Source organism: Narcine bancroftii, chromosome 3 (assembly GCF_036971445.1).
Source record: "Narcine bancroftii isolate sNarBan1 chromosome 3, sNarBan1.hap1, whole genome shotgun sequence".
Taxonomy (NCBI): Eukaryota; Metazoa; Chordata; class Chondrichthyes; order Torpediniformes; family Narcinidae; genus Narcine; species Narcine bancroftii.
In genome coordinates this window covers 90,443,989-90,467,971 of record NC_091471.1, presented here as the reverse complement: position 1 = coordinate 90,467,971, position 23,983 = coordinate 90,443,989, and the positions used below count along the sequence as shown (strand labels likewise).

Here is a 23,983-nt window from a genome sequence, read left to right as displayed (position 1 = left end):
TCACCCCAATTCTGTGCATCCTTATCTTATGTATGTTTTTATGCGATACCTAATCGATCTCCTTCTGGAAGTCCAAGTAAACAATATCAATCTGCACCCCTCCAGCTACCGCACTCATTATATCCTCAAAGAACTCTAGAAAGTTCATCAAACATAGAATAAAATGATATACTATCATTTTTTTTTGCCTTGAATTCTCTGAACCATGTCTATATCCTGCTGTCATCTATGACGGCCGTCAACATTATCCACAACCCCTCCAACCTTCGTATCATCCACAAACTTACTGACCCATCCCTCTATTAATTTGACCAGGTCATTGATGAAAAAAATCACAAAGAGCAAAGATCTTGGAACAGATCCCTGTGGAACCCCATTAGTCACTGACCTCCAGGTAGAATATTTTCCATCTGCTATTACTCTCTGCTTTCTACAGGCAAGCCAATTCTGAATCCATACAGCCAAATTTCCATGGATCCCATGCCTTTTGACTTTCTGAACAAGTCTCCCATGGGGGACCTTATCAAATACCTTAGTAAAATCCATATATACCACATCTATCAATTTATTTTGTTGCCTCCTCCTCAAAAACTCACTTAGGCACAACCTTCCCTTCATATAGCCATGTTGACTATCATTGAGATGACTGTACTTCTCTAAATGTTTGTAAATCCTGTACTTAAGAATCCTCTACATTAGTTTGCCCAAAACTAATGTAAGACTCACTGGCCTTTAATACCCTAGATTCTCCCTCTTACCTTTTTTGAACAATGAGACCACATTTGTCATTGGAAAATCCTCCGGCACCTCTCCTGTGGCCAAGGAGAAAGCAAAGATCATCAGTGCTCCAGCAAATTCTTCCCTCCGTTCACAAAACTAGGACTGTGGACAAGGCTTTAAACTAAATAATGTGGCGGGGGGGAGGGGGGGTCAACAGATTTGAGAGAAATGGATAAAGTATGAGAAGAGTGTGAATAAAGTAAAAGCAAAAGTTAAAAAAGAGAAAAAGTGGCCTGTTTCTGTGCTGTAAATGGTTATATGGGGAACTGATGATGGGTATTGAGAAAATGGCTGAGTCTTTGAATGACTAATTTGTGTCGATCTTCATGGAGGAGGACGCGTCTACTTTACCAAAGACAGATGTTATGGATATGATGAAAGGTGAGGACCAAGATGCAATAGCTATCACTCAAGAGATAGTACTGAGCAAACTTGTGAGTCTCAAGATAGATGTTCCCAGGACCTGATGGAATAGATCCAAGGGTACTGAAAGAAATGGCAAAAATTACATTAGAGGCTTTGGTGATTATTTAACAAAATTCTCTGGACTCTGGGCAGCTCCTGGAAGATTGGAAGACAGCAAATGCCACACCACTATTTTAAAAAAGGATGTAGGCAAAAGATAGGAAACTATAGGCCAGTTAGTTTAACATCTGTGGTTGGGTAAATGCTTGAAGCTATCATAAAGAAGAAATAGTGAGGCATCTGGAGTGAAATGGATCCATCAGGCAGACGCAGCATAGATTCAATGTGGATTCTGTTTGAAACAATGAATTTGATAACAATAAATTCTGATTCTGAATCAACAAAGCCAGGTCCTGTTTGATGAACTTTCTAGAGTTCTTTGAGGATATAATGAGTGCGGTAGCTGGAGGGGTGCAGATTGATATTGTTTACTTGGACTTCCAGAAGGAGATCAATTAGGTATCGCATAAAAACATACATAAGATAAGGATGCACAGAGTTGGGGTGATGTGTTAGCATGGATAGAGGATTGGTTAACCAATAGAAAGCAGAGAATTGGATACAGGAGTGTTTTTCTCATTGCCAATCAGTGGTGAGTTGGATACAGCAGGGGTCAGTACTGGGCCCGCACTTATGCACGATGTACATCAATGATTGGGAAGAGAGGACAGGGTGTAGTATTTCTAAGTTTGCTGATGACACTAAATTAAGTGGAAAAGCAAATTGTGCAGAGGACATGGAAAGTCTGCAGAGAAATATAGATACATTATGTGAGTGGGCACAGGTCTGGAGGATGGAATACAATGTTGGTAAATGTCAGGTTATCCACTTTAGAAGGATGTTCAGATGATCATTGAAAAGGCAAGTGGTTGCAGTATGCTGCCATGCTGAAGGACTTGGGAGTGCTTGTGCATGAATTGCCAAAACTTGGTTTTCAGGTGCCGCAGGCTATCAATTAGGCAAATGGAAAGTTGACCTTCTTCGCTAGATGGTTTGAATTTAGGAACAGTGAGATTGTCCTGCAAATGTACAAGGTACTTGTGAGGCCACATCTGGAGTTATGCATATAGTTATGGTCTCCTTAGTTGAGGAAGGATGTACTGGCTTTGGAGGTGGTGCAGAGGAGGTTTACCAGGTTGATTCTAGAGATGAGGGGCATAAGAGCCAAAATGTGTAATTTGTTTACTTACTGGTACCTTGTTGGGTCAGTGTTCTGTTAGTCCCTGCGGGTTTCCGCGGCTATCTTTGTTACTGTGAGTGTGCACCAGTTCCAGGAGCAAGCGTGATAGGTTAGTATATTAGTCTGCTGGCTGGAGCATGTGCGGTGCGTTTGTGTATTGGAATGCCGGTTGGAGCATGCATGGTAGTGTATGATGTGAATCTGGAGCTTCAGATAGTATATTAAAAGCATGTTAACATAGAGAAGGGTGAGTGAAACACTCATTACTTTAGTTAACTGTCATTATAAATGTTACTTTGTATTCTTGGAGTAGGAGCTATTTATAGTAATTTCACTGAATGTTGAAGAAGATAGTTACCAGTTTACTTTGTTAAATAAAGGATTTAAATACATCTGGATTGTATTGAAAACAATTGAAAAGCATCACAAATAAAGTATCTCACTTTGCCTTCAAATGACTATTTATTGGATTGAAACATCTACATTTTAGTCAACTAAAGGTTATTGTTTGGAACAGAAAACTGAAGGTTAGAAGATAGAAAATAAACTCCCTGTGCTTTGGATTGATAGTGAAAATAAGATGACAGCCATCTTGAAAATGCCTCGAGTTGGGGGCAGTTTGTAATCCACATCCATTGCTATGAGTATCGGCCAGAGAGGGATTTAAAGTTTCTAATTTAGTAGCAAAGTGTCTTATAATCACGTTGGTGAAGTCATTTCTTGAAAATCAGCAATATTATTGACAGATGCTGTGGTGGAAACTCGTTTGTTAAAAGCAGCATGTTACAGCAATCAGAAGCAGTAGGCTTAAGTCTGTGGACTCCTTCTGTGTATTTGATGAACATTTGAACACAGTTTGGATTTTTCTGCCACTAGTCCATTGGGGACTGTTGCTTTGGTTGGTGTTGTGTGAGCTCGAGGGACGGTGGAACAAGACGAGTAAAAATGGCTGAAGCAGCTGCTGCCTGTGCTGTTAAGGAGCAACGTGCTGAAGACTTCGCAAAGTCATTGCAGAAGACAACAACTGAATATGAAGACAGCAATTTGGAAAAGGCTGAAGATGTGCCACCAAATGGTGATGAAGAGGATGAAGAGGCAAAGGATGTACAGTTCGAATTGGAGAGTCAAGTATTAAATTAACATGGTTTTCAATATTGCGTCTACAAGATCTCATGAACGTTTGGTACTGAAGTTGACAGATGTTTCAACTTTGGAACTGTGACATTTGCTCAACTGCAGCATTTTGCTGATGCGTGTGAACATGGTTATGGGACCGTTAGTTACCTGTTACTGCATAGTAAACATGGTCAGATACATTGTGGATTTGTAATGGTAAAGGCAAGAGTGGCTCCCTTAAAGCCAATTATTATCCCTCGGTTGGAGCTAACGGCTGTTACTATGGTGAGTAGAGTGGACATAGTGCTCGGAGATGCAGATGAATCTAGCAGACTCCATATTTTAAACTGATAGCACCTCTGTGCTTAAGTATCTCAACTATAAAACTACAACAGAGTTGTTGAAATTGATTAAGTCTCATGTCTACTACAGTGGAGATATGTTAACATAGTTAACAATCCTGCTAATTTGACTTCCAGAGGTTTGAAAGTCAAGTCTTTTCAGAAGGATGAAATGTGGGTGTCAGGGCTTAAGTTTCTCCCTCGGCCTCAGAATGAGTGGCCCCCAAAATCCTGATAAATTAAAGGAAATTTTATTAGATGATCCTGAAATCAAGCCTGAAGACCACTATAATCAATCTGGAATTAAAAATCCGAATGCTGTTCAGGTAATTCATTAGTTTATTACTTTTCATCCTGGAATAGTTTGAGAAGGGCAATAGCATAGTTGCTCAGATTTAAAAGATGATATTTGAATTGTAACAAATGAACAATGTTCTTGAAACTCAAGAAAGAGGATGACTAACAGTTGAAGAATTAATTGATGCTGAATGAAGATAGATTGCTTTTGCCAGAAGAAAAGATTGAAGAAAAAAATTCAAGTTTTAGAAAGGGAGTGAATGTTAAAAAGGCAAGTCAGCTTTGTAAACTCAACCAATATATCTAACAATAATCATAATTAATCATATATCTATTAAAAATCTCATCATGTTTTTCTTCTCCTTCCTCTAAGCCAACAATCTCAATGTTTCTCCTCTAAAATTTTCCATCTTATCAAGTTTTTCAGAATTTATCTTCCTCTCAGCAATTTCTTCCTTAACTTCAGACTCCAAATATTTCAATTTCTCCTTTAAAAGTTTACCCTTTTCATAAACCTTCATAATACTCTGATTTTCCACTGCTCATATTTTTCACCTCAGATCTTAAATAATCTATTTCTTTCCTCATCATTTTGATATAATCCCACATTTCCCATACCATCTGTTGCAATTCACCATCAGAGTCCGTTTTGTCCTTTTGTTTTGTCTTAGTTTTATATTTAACTTGTTTAACATCTTCATAGATGGAAGCAAAACCTCTCCAAATCTTGTCTGTCCTTGTTCTACAACACTTGCTAATTCACCACTGAGATCAGTCCACTCACTCAAACTCAACACTCTGACCTTGCTTAAAGAGTCTGTTTTCTTTGGCTCGACGCCATCTTCGCCAGCCGAAAGGCTGGTCACACTCGCTGCTGCTCCCACCAACTCAACTCTCTGACGGGCCTTAGTTGTCTCTCCAGATGTGGGATGTTTCTGCATCAAAGGTCTCTTCTCATATCCAGGAGCAACACCTTCATCAGCTCCAGCAACAACAATTCCTTTCTTCAAAGGAATTTAAAAAAATAAATGGACTATTCTTATCTTCTTCCTTCGTATTTCAATCTCTGTTTACTTTAGCTAAATAATTATTTTCTTCTATTTTCCGGGGAGTTTTAGGATCCCACGTCCTACGTCCTCCACGTCACATGACTCCCCCTTCATATACTTGTTTCTTGTGGCTGCGGTACCCACTGACCTGCTGGTGGGTCCTTGGGTAGTTCAGGCTGAATGATAGATCTTGCAGAAGCTTGAGCTAATGCTTTTACTCTGGCCATCTTCATAGCATGTTGTTCCTTGAGTTCTAGCCTTTTCTTTCCTCTCTTTAATAATCTTTTTCATTCTTCTTGCTGAATCTTCATTTCAGCTTCTTGTCCAAGTTGCTGATTTTTCATTTCAGCTTTCATATCTTCTACAGCATGTTTTTTTCACAAACAACTCACGTTGTCCACAGATAGTAGCCAAGTTTGCTTGTGCCTTAGCATGCATAGCCGATATGCTTGAAGCATGCAAGGCTGTACTTGCTGTAAATGCCTTTGAAGACTTTGAAGATCTTCCTACACTCATAACCCTGGAGATACTATCATCAGGATTCACATCTAAACATTTAGATACCCCTGATTGAGTCTCTACCTTCAGCATTTCATTCGGTACAGTACCAGTGGGGTTTTGAAATATACATTCATCTATTCCAGTTCCACTAATGTCTAAACCAGCCATTCAGGTCTGCAGTGCCTTAATGGAGTCTTCTTCGTGCTTGGTAGTTGAAGCCATTTCTTCTTTGGTCACTGACTCCCTTATCCATCTGCCTTACTGGGTCGACTCACAATCAGACAGCTCTGTGAGAGGAGCTGTTTGCTTGAAGTCTCTAGCCCGACAAGACTTATTTTTCTCCATATTGAATTCTTCACACTGCAGCCTGTTGTCTTGGCCTCTTCTTGGAACTGTAAACAAATTTTTATTTTGCATGGTCCCTTTAAGTATTCTTTAGTTCTGTGTTCTGTAGTATTCACAAACTGGCTTCTATAATCTATTGTTTATATGTTTATAGAACACAGAATCTGGGTGTCCACCATGGAATGGTTTTCTTGTTGTCAGTGGAGTTGGCTGAACTAGAACTGGTGCCATTGATGTTGCATTTGGAAGGACAAACCAAGGATGGACATACAAAGTAAATGGTAGGGCACTGAGGAGTGTGGAAGAACAGAGGGATCTGATAAAACAAATACATAATTCCCTGAAAGTGGCATCGCATGTAGATAGAGTTGTAAAGAGAGCTTTTAGTATATTGGCCTTCATAAATCCCAGTATTGAGTATTGGAGCTGGGATGTTGTGGCAAAGTTTTAAGACTTTGGTGGGGCCAAATTTAGAGTATTGTTTTGTCCACGCTGTCAAAAACAGAAAAAAAATACACACAGAACCATGGATCATACAAAACACATTTATTAAGTCAAGGTAACGGGAATGAGGGATATTGATGTCAGATACACAATGTCACCCTTGTCAATATCAAATCTCATTCAAATATCATAGTGGAACAGCACAGTATTTATATTATTTTTGACAACATATCTCTTGCACATTTATTCATCAGTTATATTTGACACCATACAAGTTTTTAAAAAAATTAAATCAAACCTTTTCAGATTTATGTTTTAGATATGGATAGGAAATTGGTATATTTTTACATTCTACTTGGTAGTGTTGTAGAGTTAAACATTTTTGGTTGGAAATGGATAACTTATTTGAATGAATAATGTGAATTACATTCCAAAAGGATCGAATGATATTCTTATTAAGTGATATTAAGGATGTTAACCCTAAATTGAAATTAAATATGTATCAAAAGAAGTTTGTTCAAATTGCTTTAGAAATAGCAAGAAAATGTATTGCCATAACTTGGAAGTCGGATACAGATTTGGGTCTAGAAAAATGGCATGCTGAAGTTTGGAATTGTATACCACGTAGGAAAATTACTTATAGTTTAAGAGATATTTTGGAAGATATGTTGCCCATATTTACAAGGCATGGATGCATTCCCTTTCTCCTTAAAGTGTCAGTATATTATAATAAACTTTAAAGGAATAGGTGCTCCTATTGAAGGTCCCTTGTCCCTTGTTTCTTTTTCTTTCAGTAGGGGGATGGGGAGAGGGGTGGCATATGGGGGGAGGGTCTTTTTCTTTCTTTTTATATAAACCACATATTTGTATTTGATGTTTATGATTATTAATTATGTGATTTTATTGTGGTTTTAAATTTATAAATAAAATTTATTTAAAAAGCTGTCTCATGTGTTGATACTCATATCACTTTGAATTAATTTGAAGAAGAATATGACAGTCCCTTGCTAATTCCAAACATTGTGTCTTCTCTTAAGAAATGTAAATGATTGATGTCAATCTGCCATTCACATTGTACAGTCAATATTGTTGAAACTTTATATCTTACAAACAGATGAACTTCTGTCTAGAAGGTCATGTCCCTTAATATACTGTATCACCCGTGTTTGATGCATATGAGTTTCAAGATTTAATTAACTCAGAAGTCTTGGGAATTAATTGAGTTCTTTAAGACACACAAAGGAATGGAAACTTTTGCTCAGGTTCAATACTGATACTGATACTGAGGTGCGAAGTTTATGCCTTCTGTAGTAATCTTTACAGATTGCTCACGGTCAGCTGTTAATCAAATAGGAACAGGTTCTGTCAGATCATTCTAACCTGTTAATGCTCCTGTGAACTAATTGAACAATTTATTTAGGAAGTGGCTTTGAATAGTTAATTTAAATGCTAATTTAGTACAATGGTTGTTCTTAATATGTATTAATAAACATAATAATTGTTGCTTCAGGATGACTCAAAACTAGAATCTTTTACAATATTATGTGCAGTTTTGGTCACCTCATAACAGGAAAGATAAGAAAAGAGTTACTAGGATGTTGCCCAGACTTCAGGAATTGAGTTACAGGGAAAGGTTAAACAGGTTGGGACTTTTTTCCATGGAATAATGAAGAATGAAGGGAGATTTGGTAGAGGTATTTAAAATTATATAGGGGATAGACAGAGTTAGTGTAGGTTTCCATTTTTCCACAGAGGGTAGGTGAGATACAAACCAGACAACAGGGTTTGGGTGAAAGGGGAAACATTTAGGGGGAACATCTTCAGACAGAGAGTGGAGAGAGTGTGGTACAAGCTGCCAGGTGAAGTGGTAAATGCAAATCAATTTTAACATTTAAGAGGAATTTGGACAGGTACATGGATGGGAGAGGTATGGAAGGCTATAGACTGGGTGCAGTTCAATGGGACTAGGCAGAAAAATAGTTTGGCACAGACCAGAAGTGTTTGTTTCTGTGGCCGTAATGTTTTATGGTTCTATCTGTTAGGTCTGCTTTGTTCATGAATGAGTGAGTCAAACACCAGACTGAGTCGAAATCAAGGTTCTTTGTTCTTTATTGCCGGATTGTAACACTTGCAACTAACAGTGTTAGTTGGAGAAGGCGCATTCTGCCATTATCAGCAAGTGGTGTTTTTTTTATACCTCAGGATACGTACTTAGTAAATTATCATAGCATTACATTGGTCGACAGCATCGAGTCCACGCTGCTGAAGATCCAGCTGCGCTGGATGGGTCACGTCTCCAGAATGGAGGACCATCGCCTTCCCAAGATCGTGTTATATGGCGAGCTCTCCACTGGCCACCGTGACAGAGGTGCACCAAAGAAAAGGTACAAGGACTGCCTAAAGAAATCTCTTGGTGCCTGCCACATTGACCACCGCCAGTGGGCTGATATCGCCTCAAACCGTGCATCTTGGCGCCTCACAGTTTGGCGGGCAGCAACCTCCTTTGAAGAAGACCGCAGAGCCTACCTCACTGATAAAAGGCAAAGGAGGAAAAACCCAACACCCATCCCCAACCAACCAATTTTCCCCTGCAACCGCTGCAATCGTGTCTGCCTGTCCCGCATCGGACTTGTCAGCCACAAACGAGTCTGCAGCTGACGTGGACTTTTTACCCCCTCCATAAATCTTCGTCCGCGAAGCCAAGCCAAAGAACAAAAAGAACATTGTCCAATGAATAAACTGTTGCTATCCTTCTCTGCTAGTTTCCTGCACATCAATTTGTCATCCCCACTCTTATCTTGAGAGTACAAGGTCACAACTGCATCTTGTTACGGCCCAGCACTGGGTGACTCCTTCTACATTCCCAGCTCATGATGTTTTTACCTAACATGTCTCAGTGCATAATATTCAAGACAAGGTCAAATAGATTTCTATAAAGTGGGGGGATTAAGGGATATGGGGCAGATAGGTGCAGATGAGCCCATCTCGGAGAATGGCGGAAGAGGTTCTACAGGTTGGATGGCAACTCTTGCTCTTATTTCTTATGTTCTTGAACAAGGTTAGCTTAAAATATTACTGAAAAAAAAATTAAAGAAGTTAAACTGCAGTCCTCCCACAGATGAATTACCTTGGATTAATCCATAATGCTATCCACAATTTAGGTATGTTTTTGTTTTGCTTTTAAATCAATGTGATTAAGCTCTAAACTCCAATTACATTGGCAGTTTGAAAGTTCAAAGTGAGGTTATTACCCAGAATGTAAGATGTTAATGCTTCCCTGAATTCTCCATTCATTTACAATAATCCTTTGCACCTGCACTATTTTTTCTCAGTAAGTGAATTGAACTTAATGCATGAACATAAATGCTGAAACAGTTCAGTGAAGTGTCAGTCATCTACTTGTGCTTAAAAAGGGGATATAGGGAGTTGGGGAGGAAGCTGACAAACGGGTAGTAACCTTGGGATTGCTGCCTGTGCCGTACGCCAGTAGGGTAAGAATAGAAAGCTGCAGCAGTGGAATGAGTAGCTGAAGAGGTAGTGCAGTGGGCAGGACTCAGATTTGTGGATCATTGGATCTCTTCTGGAGAAGGAATGACCCATACAAAAAGGACGGTTTGCACCTGAACTGCAGATGGATCAATATCTTGGCCGGGCAGGTTTGCTAGAACCAATTTGGCAGAGGGGGCGGGAACCAGAATGTGAGGGCAGAAAAGAGAGCAGAAGGTGGAAAGGATGATGCATTGTGTTGTGGGTTTGTGAGGAAGGACTGAAAAAGGAGGAAGCATAAATGTAGACAGTTGAAGGGTTTGAAATGTGTCTATTTAAATGCAAGTGTAATGAATAAAGGAGATGAACTGAGAGCATGGAATTACGATTTTGTGGCCATTACAGAGACATGGCTGATGCAAGGACACAATAGGCTGATGCAGGTACTGAGGTGTATAAACCTGTGTTTTAGATATACCCACTTCTTAAACTCAGAGAACTCCAAATATTCCCAATCTTCAGCTAATGGAGGCAAGCAGGATGATAATGGGATACTGTGCATTTGCCTGGATAAGTCCATTTCCAACAATTGTGTCAGAAAGTGCCCATTTCAACACCATCCTGGACAAAGTACTTCCCTTATATATATATATATATATATATATATATATATCCCATCTATCACCTTCAACTTTCACACCCTTCACTGATGAGACAAAGTTACAGTGATTACATGCTAGTGCCTTGCTGAAGTGTACAATGCCAACATTTTTCAACAACACTTCTCAAAATATGATCTCTATCATCTAGAACAACAAGGATTCATTGCAGATTCAATGAGGAAAGGTCCTGGTTGTGGCAGTCCTCCTGGGTATACATCTTAGAGGAATTCATTCCTCCTCAGCACAAGCTCACACTCTATTATACAGCAAGTAAATTTGTCGAGTACAGACATGATGAATAGATGGGAGCGAATGAATAGCAGTGACTACTGACACCTTTGCAAGCATAAGAGGAACCTCCACAGATGGCTTGACGCAGATTAGTACAGGTACAGGACAGCTTCAGGGTACAGAAGAGAAAAAACTGCTTGCATTACCCAAGAAGAGGTGCAACATATTCGGAGGCATGCCAACAAATCCAAATGGCTAGTTTTCAAACTTTCGTCTTGAACATCAAGAGGAATTCAGGCAGTTATATCCCTGTCAAATTGGCAGGGAAAATAATCAGAAGCTCTGAAGAAGCTGCCAATTTTTGCTCTCTACTCCTCACAATTTAGGGCCAATGGTAGCCCCTAACTCGATATGAGTGTTCATCCAGCTCTCTACCATGACATAAGGTCATTTGTTCCTTTCCAATCTCCAGGCAGCATTATTATTCCAACCTCTGGTCCAAGCCCTCAATGCAAAAGCAAAGGGCCTTCAACGGTGATCTTTACTAAAGGTCACAGCAGAAGGCAAAACTAGTTACAAGAGCACAAAATAGGACTGGTACACTCAATAAATTGTTTAAATAATTTTAGCAGATGGGAGGAAACTGGACACCCGGGGAAAACCCAAAAACTCCCTTATTAGACAGCGCTGGATTCGAAACTGTGTCATTGGCACTTTAATAGATTTGTGCTCGCCAATATACTAACCATGTCGCATCTCCCCCTCAATGCCGAACCTCACAACAAATAAAAGCAGCTATATTGTGCTGATCCATGGGAAATTAATTACTTTCAATTGATACATTAGGTTTTAAATCAATTAATTTTGATTAAATGTGGCTGTTTGATTGACAGTGAAGATTTCAAAATAGCGAATAAGTCTTTGCTCTATGTTCACTGTTAGAAAAGTTAACAGGAGAAAGCCACTGGAATTGCTGAGCACTGAGCTGCTGCTCCACACTCTTGGTTGTAAGGGCAATGATCTGGCCCATTCTGTCCAGAAGCACTTACTAACTTCACTCTCAAAGGACCTTGACCTAATTCTTAGTCTAGTCTCTATAAGCCCTTGAGTTTGTGGCTGTTGGAAATAGTTTGTACATTCCAGCAGTTCCCTCAATATCCTGAATGCTTCAATCAAATAATCCGGAACACTTTAAATTCCACTGTCAATAGCCCTGGTCTGTGATTTCTCTTCTTGAAATTTAGTGGTAGGATGGTGTAGTAACTGGACTAGCATGCAGAATTTTGGACTATTGATCCAATGTCATGCATTAAAATCCCACCAAGTCAGCAGGAAAATTTAAATTCAATTAATTAAATAGATCTGTGATTAACAAAAATAAAGTTGCAACAATGATGAAACATTGGATTGTTACACAAATTCATTTGCTTCATGAATGTTCTTGGAGTACAGAAAGCTGTCATCCTGTTGAATATTCCAACCCCTGTCCATGACACTTTAATGGCAGCGACGTGACTGCAGCTCAATGCAGCTTCTCTGGACTTGGGTGCACATTACCTCAAGGATGTAACCATGCACAATGACTGAGGTACTGGAACCAGGGGATGAGCACCAGAGAGTGTTTGAAGGATCTACTACAGCCTGAAAAATTTGCTGGTGACGACTTTGGCTCCGTCTGAGGAGCATCCATTGTGAAAGTCCTAAAATTTTGGTGTGACAGCGGTGCAGCCTGAAAAACCAATGTGGAGACCGGGGCAACCCAGCCATGTGTCGGGATGACTGACGTGGAGCTGTCGTGATCGAGATGGAGCCCAAAGTTTGTAACTGGGTGAAGTTGGCAGACGTGCTCAAGGGGATGCCTCACCTAGGTTATGGAGCTGAACTGTGGTCTGTTTGCAGGCCCAGGACTTCACGCTGATGGGCACTTCTGAGGGGCCACATTGTGGGGGTTAGTGGCAATGTGGTGCCTATAGTATAACCCCAGGCACCAGAGAGTGTGAACAGAGACTCCTTTCTTAAGCTACTGAGGGCTGCTGTGGTCCTTCAACCTTATGGTGCTAGTGTTGATTTCTAGTCAAAGTATTGGTGGCACAGCTTTTTCTTTATTATATAGAATTGCAACTGAGTGTTTTATGCATAATAATTTTAATTTAGCTTGTAATTTAGATAATTTTATGTAATGTTTTGAGTCTAAAGTCTAAATTGTGTTTAGTCTAAAGTATCTTGTGTTTTTCCCTAATGATGCACTGGTCTCCAAGGGTGTTACCTCATTTTTTTTTACTGCTGCGCATTATAACTGCCACAGTTTTAAGAAATGATGATAAGCTTTGAATTTGTATTGATTCCACTGACGTCAGATCAAAGTCTTGGCTTCAGTTTTGTCATGGTTGTCTAGGGAGCTGCAACGCCCACCCAAATAGTTTGGACTTGTAGGGCATGGGGCTGAGTTGGCCGCATTAGTGTTGAAATGCAGCTTGTCACCGCCTACTTGTTTCTCCAACCCATTACTATTCTGCGAGATGACTCTCTTGTCCAGTGTCCAGTCTTTTATGTTTGTTGATTTTGTTCTTTGTGTATTCTTTTATTAATTTGTGTGCAGCACTTTGGAGAAACATTCCGTTGTGTTTAAAATGTGCTATATAAATAAATATTCAATTCAGTTCAATTCACTCAATTCTACCTCAAGGCCTCAACTTTCCATCAATGAGAAAAGATTCTGTTCTGTTTGTTTTAATCCAAATTGTTAATTATAATAAAAATTATTATTACCAGTATGTATTATAGCTTTTCCACTTGATTCTCCCATCTCCCATTTCCCCACATGAATCCTTCCCAGATGAAATATTGATTATTACAGTATATCACGTTAAATACCCATTAACATTTCTTTGTCCAACAGCTGCTTATTATAACCAGGTTATATTCATCTCATACTTGCTGTATTCTGAGTGAAGCATTTTAATTTCACAATGAACTGATTTTTTTTCACACTGGTTTTACGGTGGAAAAATGAACCTCTGACCGTTTCATTGAAATTGTTATTAATTTTATCAACTGTAAATTCCAGAATCCTTCCAAAATGAAATATAGATTGAACATTCTGCTTGAGTTCTTCTTTCTAGATCAAAGCCTGGAAACTACTTTGTTTGCATACATGACTGAATGGTTTGCGCTTTAACTAGCATGCCCTCTATTATTCCTACTAAGGGTTAATCCATCTGAAACAGCTGCTTTGTAATGTCACTCGAGAAGTTAAGTAGCTGTCCATTAAAAATACTGAGTGTAAATAGAAACAAAATTGCCGACCTTTTTTCATGGGTGAGACATTTTGGTCAACATGATCAAGTTGGGCAAAGACATATATTGAATGACAACAGTAAATTATTTTCCTTTTTTAAAACTGTTGATTTAGTATAAAGATATTCAGGTAGATATAACAAAGCATGTCCTCTGATAGAGTATTCAAATATGAGGGAGCTTTTAATAAAATAGGAGCTTGGACATTTAGATGGCAAATCATAAAGTGTTTTAACACTAATATGGTACTGGCTATCCAGAATTATTTCTGGATATTGGATTATGGTTGCTGGGCAAATTGAAACCTTCAAGACTGAGATTGACAAATTTCTATTAAATGCAGGCCCTGTGAAACTTACATGGATAAATGGCAAGGTATACATCAGCCACAATCTGATTGAAGATTGCTTTGTGACGCTGAATGTTCAACTCTATTCCTGTGATTGGTAGACCCCAGCTAAATGGAGAAAGAAGTGAGATTTTCAGTGTGGGTCACGTCATCTATATTTTTAAAGCACTTAGAAATCTTTGCAAATTGTAAAACCACTGTTAGTAGATCAAAGCATTTTCCCTAACGGTACCTCGAAAGATGTCTTTGATGTAGCATAAAGATGGTCCTGCCACAGTTCATTCATGGTGTAAGGATGGAACAAAAGCCTTGGATCAAAAAAAACCTTTAAGAACAAGGACAAGGCTGTATCTTCACGGCATAGGTCAATTAGAAGATTATTGGTATGGATTCTCGACATAGAAAACAAAGACAGGTAGAGACATAATGATAAGGTGAATACCTTACTGAACTAGTAATATAGAAGCTTTGACTAATAATCCAAGATAATTAGTTTGTAAATTTGCTAATTGATTTAAATATTTTATAAGTAAACAGGGGAAATGATCATGAACCTTGAGCAGTGCAAAACACAAATGGTTTGCTCATGTTTTTGACTTAAGAATAACTGCCCTTGGGTGATCCTTCTGAAGCTGAGCAGAGTTGAAACTTAATTATGTACTAAAAGCCACACCCAACCCCAACCAACCAATTTTCCCCTGCAACCGCTGCAATCGTGTCTGCCTGTCCCGCATCGGACTTGTCAGCCACAAACGAGCCTGCAGCTGACGTGGACTTTTTACCCCCTCCATAAATCTTCGTCCGCGAAGCCAAGCCAAAGAAGAAGACAAACCAGTCAGATGCACCATACCTTGAGCATCTGGTGGTGGGGATTAAGTACCAAACAAGGCAGGGAACATTTGAAAGGCTGCAGCCCCTCTGTATCAAAACAGGGCAGAAATCTCTCAATGTATAACCTTGAAAAGTTGCAACTCTTATCGGGGTGGGGGGTGTCAACAAACTTGTCACTCAGAGATGAAAATAAAACAACACTATTTTCTATATTTAAATTAGAGTACAGACAAATAAATATCTGATCTTAAGAGAAGGATGAATTAGATGAATCACAGAAATATATAGACTTTTGAAGACCGAAGGAGCTACTGAAGAAGAAGTTGCAGGATTTTGATCATTGACGATACATTTGTAAGTAAGGACAAAGTGACTGGGGAAGGAAGTGGAGGTGGTGGTGCACCCATCTATCTGCTGCACTGGTCTTACCTGGGATTGTGGAAGATGCTGTTGAAAAAGAATGGTCAAATAAATCAATGCAAGTTTCCATGCTTCATAAATTTATGACTATGACATCATTCCCCCATCCCCTTTCTGCATTCTGACAGGACCATTCCCTCTGTAGTTCCCTCATTCACTTTTGCACCTTCATTAGCATCTACTCCAGTTCTCAACACCCCTTCCCATTGATCAGAAATTAATATAGATCAGCCACATAAATACCATGGTGGCGAACAAGTTAGAGGCTGGAAATCACACCTCCTGAGTCTCCAAAGTCTTATCACTATATACCACTGTGGAAGAGCATGACATAGTACTCCCCACTGCTTGCTTAGTTAGATTCATCTCCAATGTCATCCAGGATAAGGAAACACTGCTCCCAAATTACCTTTCAAGCACACATAACAATTACCACCAAGAATAAGGGTACCAGGAGCAACACCACTTGACATTACCTCTTCAAGTTGCTTACCAGTTTTGCTTGTAAATATGTTCCCAGTCTTTCATCATAATTGGGCCTGTTTCTAGCTCCCAATTCATTGCCTCTTAGAGATGTTGGGCTCCATGTCCATAGGACACTCAAATCTGCTTCATGGGTTAAGAAGGTTAAGAAGTTGTATGGTGTGTTGGCCTTCATTAATCATTGGATCGAGTTCAAAAGCTATGAAGTAATGGTGCACCTTTATAAGAACTTAGTTAGTCCCCATTTGAAATATTATGTGCAGTTCTGGTCGCAGGGAGGATGTGAATACGATAGAGAGGGTGCAGAGGAGATTTATAATGATGCTGTCTGAGTAGGTTGAATGAACTTGGTCTTTTTTTCCTTGGAGCAACAGAGGATACGAGTGACCTGATAGAGGTGCATAAGATGAGGAGAAGCATTGATTGTGTGGATGGACAGAGGCTTTTCCCAGGGCTGAAATAGCTAACCTGAGCAATTTTAAAGGAGCTTTGGATCAAATACAGGAGGCATGTAAGAGGTATGTTTTACACACAGAGGGTGATGGGTGCATGGAATGAGCTTCTGGCAATGGTGGTGGAGGCAGGTAAAATAGGATATTTGAAGAGTCAATTAGATAGGTAATTGGAACTGAGTAAATTGGAGGGTTATGTAGAAATTGTTAGTGTATGTTATAAGGTCAGCAAAACAATGTGGACTGAAGGGCCTGTACTGTGCTGAAGATTTCCATGCTATCTATATATATATGTGAATGCTGGTGATCTCAGTCAAATGCATGTAGTTGCATTACTGCACCAGCCATAACTGGGCCTGATATAAGGCAAATCCACCCATTCAGAACTTATAAAGCATTGCTGGACTTAATGGTGTGACCCTGAACAGAGCGAGTCACCAGTGGAATGAATCGTAGAGGAGGAAACAGTTAGTGATGCAGCTGGTTCTAACATTCAGTGCTAAATTTGTTAAGAAGTGGCTTAATGGGGGATTTGGCTTTGATATAGACAGGGTTCAGGAGACTAGCTCATGGTCTAAATCTTTTAAGACATTCAGAATTATTTTCTGGAACAAGAAGGTGTAGAGTATACATTGTAGTGAGAAGTTATCCACAACTAGTTAACTGGGGCTAACAGTGTTTGAATGTAATGGCCATAATATGATGGTTTATGATAATTGAAAAGGAGCATGGAACACATTCTGAAGTTATAGATTTAGATAAGACCAACTCCAATATAATAAAATAGGGTGGTCTATTGGAGTCATAAACTAGGCAAAATAATCTTCTCTCAAAGGATCAGGAGTTTCAGAATTCTGGTTTCGGAATGTGGCATCACTGGAAATTTTGCTCCTTGGAAGGAGTGAAATAGAAACTGCAGATGGTGGAATCTGAAGCTAAACTCGACCTGCTGGGAAACTCAGCAGATCCAGCAGCATCAGTGGGAGAGAAAGAAAGTCTTGATAAAGAGTTCAGGTTCAAATACTTACCATTCTTTCTCGTCCACCGACACTGCTTAACCTGTTAAGTTCCTCCAGCAGATTATGTTTAGCATTAGAAACATGACACCCTGGAATATGTTTGGGCCCATTTTATTTTCAAGGCACTCTTCTTCCCTTCTCTTCTGAATTATCTGGCTAGTCTGCCCTTTCTTGGGTCCCTCTTCTGTTATAGGTCATGTAGTAAGATCACGGAGCTATCACAGTACTGGTACTAAATCAAAGACATTTTTATATTCAGGAAGTAGTCCTGAAACCAGTTCTGATGTTAGATATTATTTAATGTCATGCAATAAAACAGAAATGTAACATGACATGAAATTGCCTTTAGTCAGCCATAAGCTCCCGGAACCTCTGCAGCCGCACAAGACTCCAGTTCAGTTCAAACCATTAGCAAACTGAGCCCATGTGGTGATCTGACTGTATGCACTGGCTGGCCTGCTCGCCAGGTGTCTCCCTGCCTTAGCTCCTCCCTTAGTCCTGCCCATGTGACCCCGGGCCATAAAGGTCGAGTCCCCTCTCCTTCCCGCTCATTTTCCTAGCCTGGACCCAGGCCAGCAGTCTCTAGCTCAATAAAGCCTATCGTTCCCCTCAGTCTTCTGTCTGAGTCCTTATTGGGGCTACCGATAGTGGCCAACAGCCCAAATCCAAATCTCTGACACAATGAGTAAGCCATCAGCACCTAAGGCCCTTCAGGAGCCCTCTTTTCCCTCAGCATGCTCTCTAATCTAGCCCCAACACCTGGCTGTTATGAGCCAGCCTCCAGCAGCCCACAGCCTGGCGCATCACTCTCAATCTCAAGTCTTCAGCAGCACCCAAATCATCTGCACATGGTTCCTCAATGCATTGATTCAATTCTGTAGATACCTTGCTTTGAATTTTGCAGGGAAATGTCAGCAATCTCTAACCTTCTGCAACAACTTGATTTCCTCATGAACAAAGGCTAGAGATTACAGTCTGGTAACAGTTCTCAACTCTACTACAGCACCGGGTTCCTGGTGGAGCCTGACATTGTTGGAGCCTGACATTGTAGTAGATCACAAATAATTTCCAGTGTGGAATTACACAAGCAACTTCCAGCAGATCAGTGTCTCAAAATCATTTCAATCATTCAATTACTGTAAATATGAATGTTTTAGTGTTCTTTATCGTTTCAATTGTTTTTAAAACTTCTATTTGTTTTAAGTGTTACTGAATGACTGAAAAAAAAATTAAAGGTTTGAAGAAATCACGACAAGCTGGCTACCAAAGATACTTTTTAACATTTTGCATATATGGCTTGTTCAGCCTCAACAACATCCAAACTTGTCCAACCAATATTACCATCCCATCACTTTTCAAACGCCAGCTAACACCCACAACAGTCTTTCCACTCAACCACACACACACACACACACACACACACACACACACACACACACACACACACACACACACACACACACACAATCAACTCTGCTTCAGGTAACTTCTGATTGACAACTGCACTTAAGTGAGTGGGAACATTTTTACGGGAATAATGATAAATGTGGAGGGGTGGGGGAGGGAAATCAGAGTCCACTGCAATTTCAGCGCATGTGAGCGGCACCTGTAACTTTCTTTAGTAGAATAGAATTTCATAGGGAGGGTAGGAATTAAATTTTGCAAATCACAGACACTTCATACAGGTAAGTGCCAGTACAATTTTGTGAAGCTGTGCAAGGATGTTGTTTCCGTAGATCTGTATGTTGCATGCCCTAATACAGATGGTGTAGCACTTAAACCACAAGCACTACATGGAATTTCTAACCCATTAAGCTTTCATCTTCAATTACTGTCAATAGTATCTTAAAATGCATAAAATATTGGTCAACAAGTAAGCGAGAAAAATAATTGTTCAGGTTAAAATTTCATCAGTACTCGATTCTAAGGTTTTATTCTCCCTGGCTTCGGGTCAGAATTTAACCCTGAATCGATATCAATAAAATAGATTGATTGTGCTTGATCACTTTGCTATTCACGGCACCTTCTGTTTGCAAAATACCTGCTGTGTTTTCAAGAATGTAACATTAGTTACAATCAAATAATTGCTTCATTGGGCTGTAAATTGCATTGTGATTCCCCATCATTTGTGTTTTAGGGTGTAAAATTGGTCAAAAATGATTTATAAAAGAAATTTTCACCAAATTAGTATTTACTGAAACCAAAGCAAACTTTGGAAGTGTATAATAAAAACACAGAACAGAAGAAATTGTCAGCAGTAAAACACGAAAATCTATAGACACCTTGTTGAAGTAAAACACAATGTTGGAGAAACGCAGCAGGTTCTTTATATAGCAAAAGTAAAAATACACGGCTGACATTTTAGGCTTCTGTGAAAAGGGACCAAAATTTCAGAGTGATGACTTTTCATCAGGATTGGCCTCTCCCTGTACACATGCTATCTGACATGTTGAATTTTGAGCATTTTCTGTGTTTTAATTAAATTATGGAAATTGAACGATATCTGTCGGTGTTTGTGAAACAAATAATTATGTATGCCTACACATAAATCTCTTTCTTTGTTTAAACAGGAAATATATTTGTTGTCAGCCTGGCCATTGCAGATCTCATTGTGGCAATTTATCCATATCCAATGGTCTTGACATCAATATTTCATAATGGCTGGAACCTGGGTTATCTACATTGCCAAATCAGCGGATTCCTGATGGGTTTAAGTGTGATTGGATCAATTTTTAACATCACCGGCATCGCCATCAATCGATATTGCTACATCTGTCACAGTCTGAAGTATGACAAGCTCTACAGTGACAAAAATTCTTTGTGCTTTGTGATCCTCATCTGGGCCCTGACGTTTATAGCAATCGTCCCAAATTTGTTTGTGGAATCTTTACAATACGATCCAAGAGTCTACTCATGCACTTTTGTGCAATCGGTGAGCTCTGCCTATACAGTATCAGTGGTGTTTTTTCACTTCATTCTTCCTATCTCCATTGTCATGTTCTGCTACCTGAGAATATGGGTCCTTGTCATCCAGGTGAGAAGACGAGTGAAGCCGGACATGAGACCCAAACTGAAGCCTCATGATCTGCGAAACTTTGTGACCATGTTTGCAGTCTTTGTGCTCTTTGCTGTATGTTGGGCACCACTTAATATCATTGGCCTTGCCGTTGCTGTGGATCCAGATACAATTGCACCAAGAATTCCAGAATGGCTATTTGTTGCCAGTTACTTTATGGCATATTTCAACAGCTGCCTTAACGCGATCATCTATGGACTTTTGAACCAGAATTTCAGAAGAGAGTACAAGAGGATTATTATCTCAGTGTGCACTGCAAAGATTTTCTTCCTTGAGAGTTCTAATGATGCTCCTGACAGAATTAAAAGTAAACCTTCTCCCTTAATGACAAATAATAATCAAGTAAAGGTAGATTCAGTCTGAATGGCTTTTGCATTCACTCCATGTGCCAGTCAGCAAAGCTAAAGAGAAAAGCACATTATATTAAATCAATGGAACATATCAAATATACATTCAAAATTGTTAAAATTAAGTTTCATTTATCAAACAGGTTATTTTAAACTATAAATATAACATTCATTTGTATGGAGAACTAGTACTGAAGAAAAAAAGTCATTTTATTTTAAATTTATGCATGCAGAAATATATAAGGAGAAAAAGGTTATTTTTAATAATTGATAAATCCTATAAGGCATTAGCCTGCATATAATGGTAGTTATATCAAGTAATACATTTGATGGTTGAATATTTCAGGTTAACTTAATCTTTAAACATTTGTAAGTTGAAGTTGCCCTTACAGGGTTTGTGAGATTGGAAACAAATAGTAAATTGGTAACAAGCAGTAAATGCTATTTTGATTACTGCGTATTACATCATTTGTAAACTTAAACATTTACAGAAGAGGCTTTAAATGTATTTTAAAATGGGAAGACATAAACTGTGGTAAGTGGAATAGACCTTAAAGTACAACCACCCCTAATAATATTGAGACTTATTTTTTAAATTGCACAAAAAGGTTTTGTTTTTAGAAAACAGGGTATTTCGGCAGTGTGGGCTCATGGGCCGGAAAGTACTGTGTTTTTTAAAAAAACTAAATTAAAATAAGTTAAAACATTTACTAATTGTAACTTCTCCTGGGTTGAGAAAAAGAGAATGCTATTTTACTGGCAAATTATTCAGTATCTTTAAAGAAATACCAGAAAGTAACATGTAGGTGGAAAGAAATGTAATTTTGGATCAGGTGCATGCTCTCCTTTATGTATAGAAGAATTTAATTTTACTAACAGTGCTTCTATGGTGTTTGGTAATGATAGCTTTGCTTTCAGTGGTAATAACATGGAAATTTATGCAGGTTACACAATGACATTGATTTTGAAATTCAAGAATCTATGAATGTGAATGGTTAACAGACCAACTTATCCTATACTGTATATAGCAATTGAGGTAAAACATTTAATTCAGAGGTTAATTACATGGATAATTGAATGATTGGCAGAATTGTGATTATGTGGTGCCAGATTGAAACATTGATTTTTATGTGTCAATTATCTGGAAGACATTTCTTGAATACAGCTTTGTTCAATTACATTTTACCAGTGCTTGTGTATCTATTTTGTAAATAATTATTTCATGTAGATGTTCAACTACTTTGCTTTTTGCAGATTCCATGTTCTCCTTTTAATTGTAAATCTGCAGGGGCAAATTTTAATGGAGCTCTCTGAAGTCCATCTCATTGAATGGTGACAGCCATATCCCATATTGCAGGAGTTTATTCACCAGGAGTGTAGAATCCATGTTCTCCTTTTAATTGTAAATCTGCAGAGGCAAATTTTAATGGAGCTCTCTGAAGTCCATCTCATTGAATGGTGACAGCCATATCCCATATTGCAGGAGTTTATTCACCAGGAGTGTAGAATTATAACCAGGACCTTAAAAGTGCATCTTGAAACCACTCTATTAAATACATAACTCTATGTGCGATTGGTCCCCGAGTGTTTTCCAGTTGGAAGATAAACAAGTACACATAGACCTTCAGCTCCAATGAAGCCCAAAGCTCCATCTGTGTAATGTGTTCCACTTCCTGTTAGATTGGAAGTTTATTGGAATGGTCAAGGACCTTTTTTTGAAGCTAGAGCTCCAGTGAAGGAGTTAATACTTCATTGGATGAATATGTCTTCCAGATATGTCCGTTTAGTGTTTGATAATGGCCAAACTGAAAACAAATCACAGAAAGAAAGTGCAAGCCCTCCACACAGTTTTGTCCTCCAATGTCACCAGAAGTGCATTGGGCCTGAAAATATGTTTTTTAAAAAACTTAAATCCAATTATAAATTAAAAATGTGATTCAGCCATAATCAGAACTAAGAGCCCCATTTTTAACAAGTAGTATCAGACACTCACAGACTTGAATTAAAGGGCATTTATCGTGTCTTATTTTTAATATTCTTTATTTGAAATGATGTATAGAAATAATGCTTATTCTTTTGTTTCATAAAACATAAAATTGCATTGTAATAAAGTCAGATAAAGCTGAAAAGACTGTGTACAATGGACAGCATCTGTAGAAATAAAGAGTTGAGAGTATGAAGTTGACAGAGGGGCATTTGTTTTGATGAGAAACATTATCTACAATTGCTGCTGACCACCTCAGTATGACCAGCCTTTTGTGATTTTATTTCAGGATTCCAGCATCCCCAGTAATGTTCTTAGATGTGAAATAAAATTGTACAAATTATTTACATATTTACATGAAAATGGAAAATAGCATTTGTATCAGTAATATGTTCACAGCAAGGAATTTAATTTATTCATGCAAGTTCTGAACATATTTGAAAATGGGTGACAAAAATTATTTCAAAATTAGATTGTGACACGAATTTACTCAAATGTAAGTCTTTTCTTTTACCTACAACAAACATTTGTGGCATTCATATCCTTTTATGTTGGTGGAACTGAATATCGAATAGCTGTACGCTGGGGAAATAAGGCAAAGAGCACTTTGAAATAAAATAGGAATCTTGGGCACATGCTGCGCTCGATTTAAAACATCAAATAAAGTTTTCCATTGCCTTAATGATGTTGCATCACGTGGAGTTTCTTGCGAATGTCCTAGTCATCAAATAGCATCATAAACAGCCAGCAAAGGCAAGGCAGCACTAACTATTTTCCTTCTCTGTGGAACAGACAGTCCTGCCCAGACTTTGTTTCCTTTGCTGGAGG

The 23,983-nt window shown here is 38.8% G+C and overlaps 1 protein-coding gene across 1 annotated transcript in view; it reads left to right on the top strand.

Annotated features, from left to right (window-relative positions):
- LOC138757352 (melatonin receptor type 1A) overlaps positions 1 to 23,781 on the top strand; it is a 77,518-nt gene extending 53,737 nt beyond the window's left edge. Inside the window, exon 2 of the mRNA XM_069924522.1 lies at positions 20,319 to 23,781. Within this exon, the coding sequence (XP_069780623.1) occupies positions 20,319 to 21,187 (869 nt within the window). The 3' untranslated portion in view covers positions 21,188 to 23,781. The remainder of the gene's footprint in view (positions 1 to 20,318) is intronic.
- Positions 23,782 to 23,983: the final 202 nt, after the last annotated feature.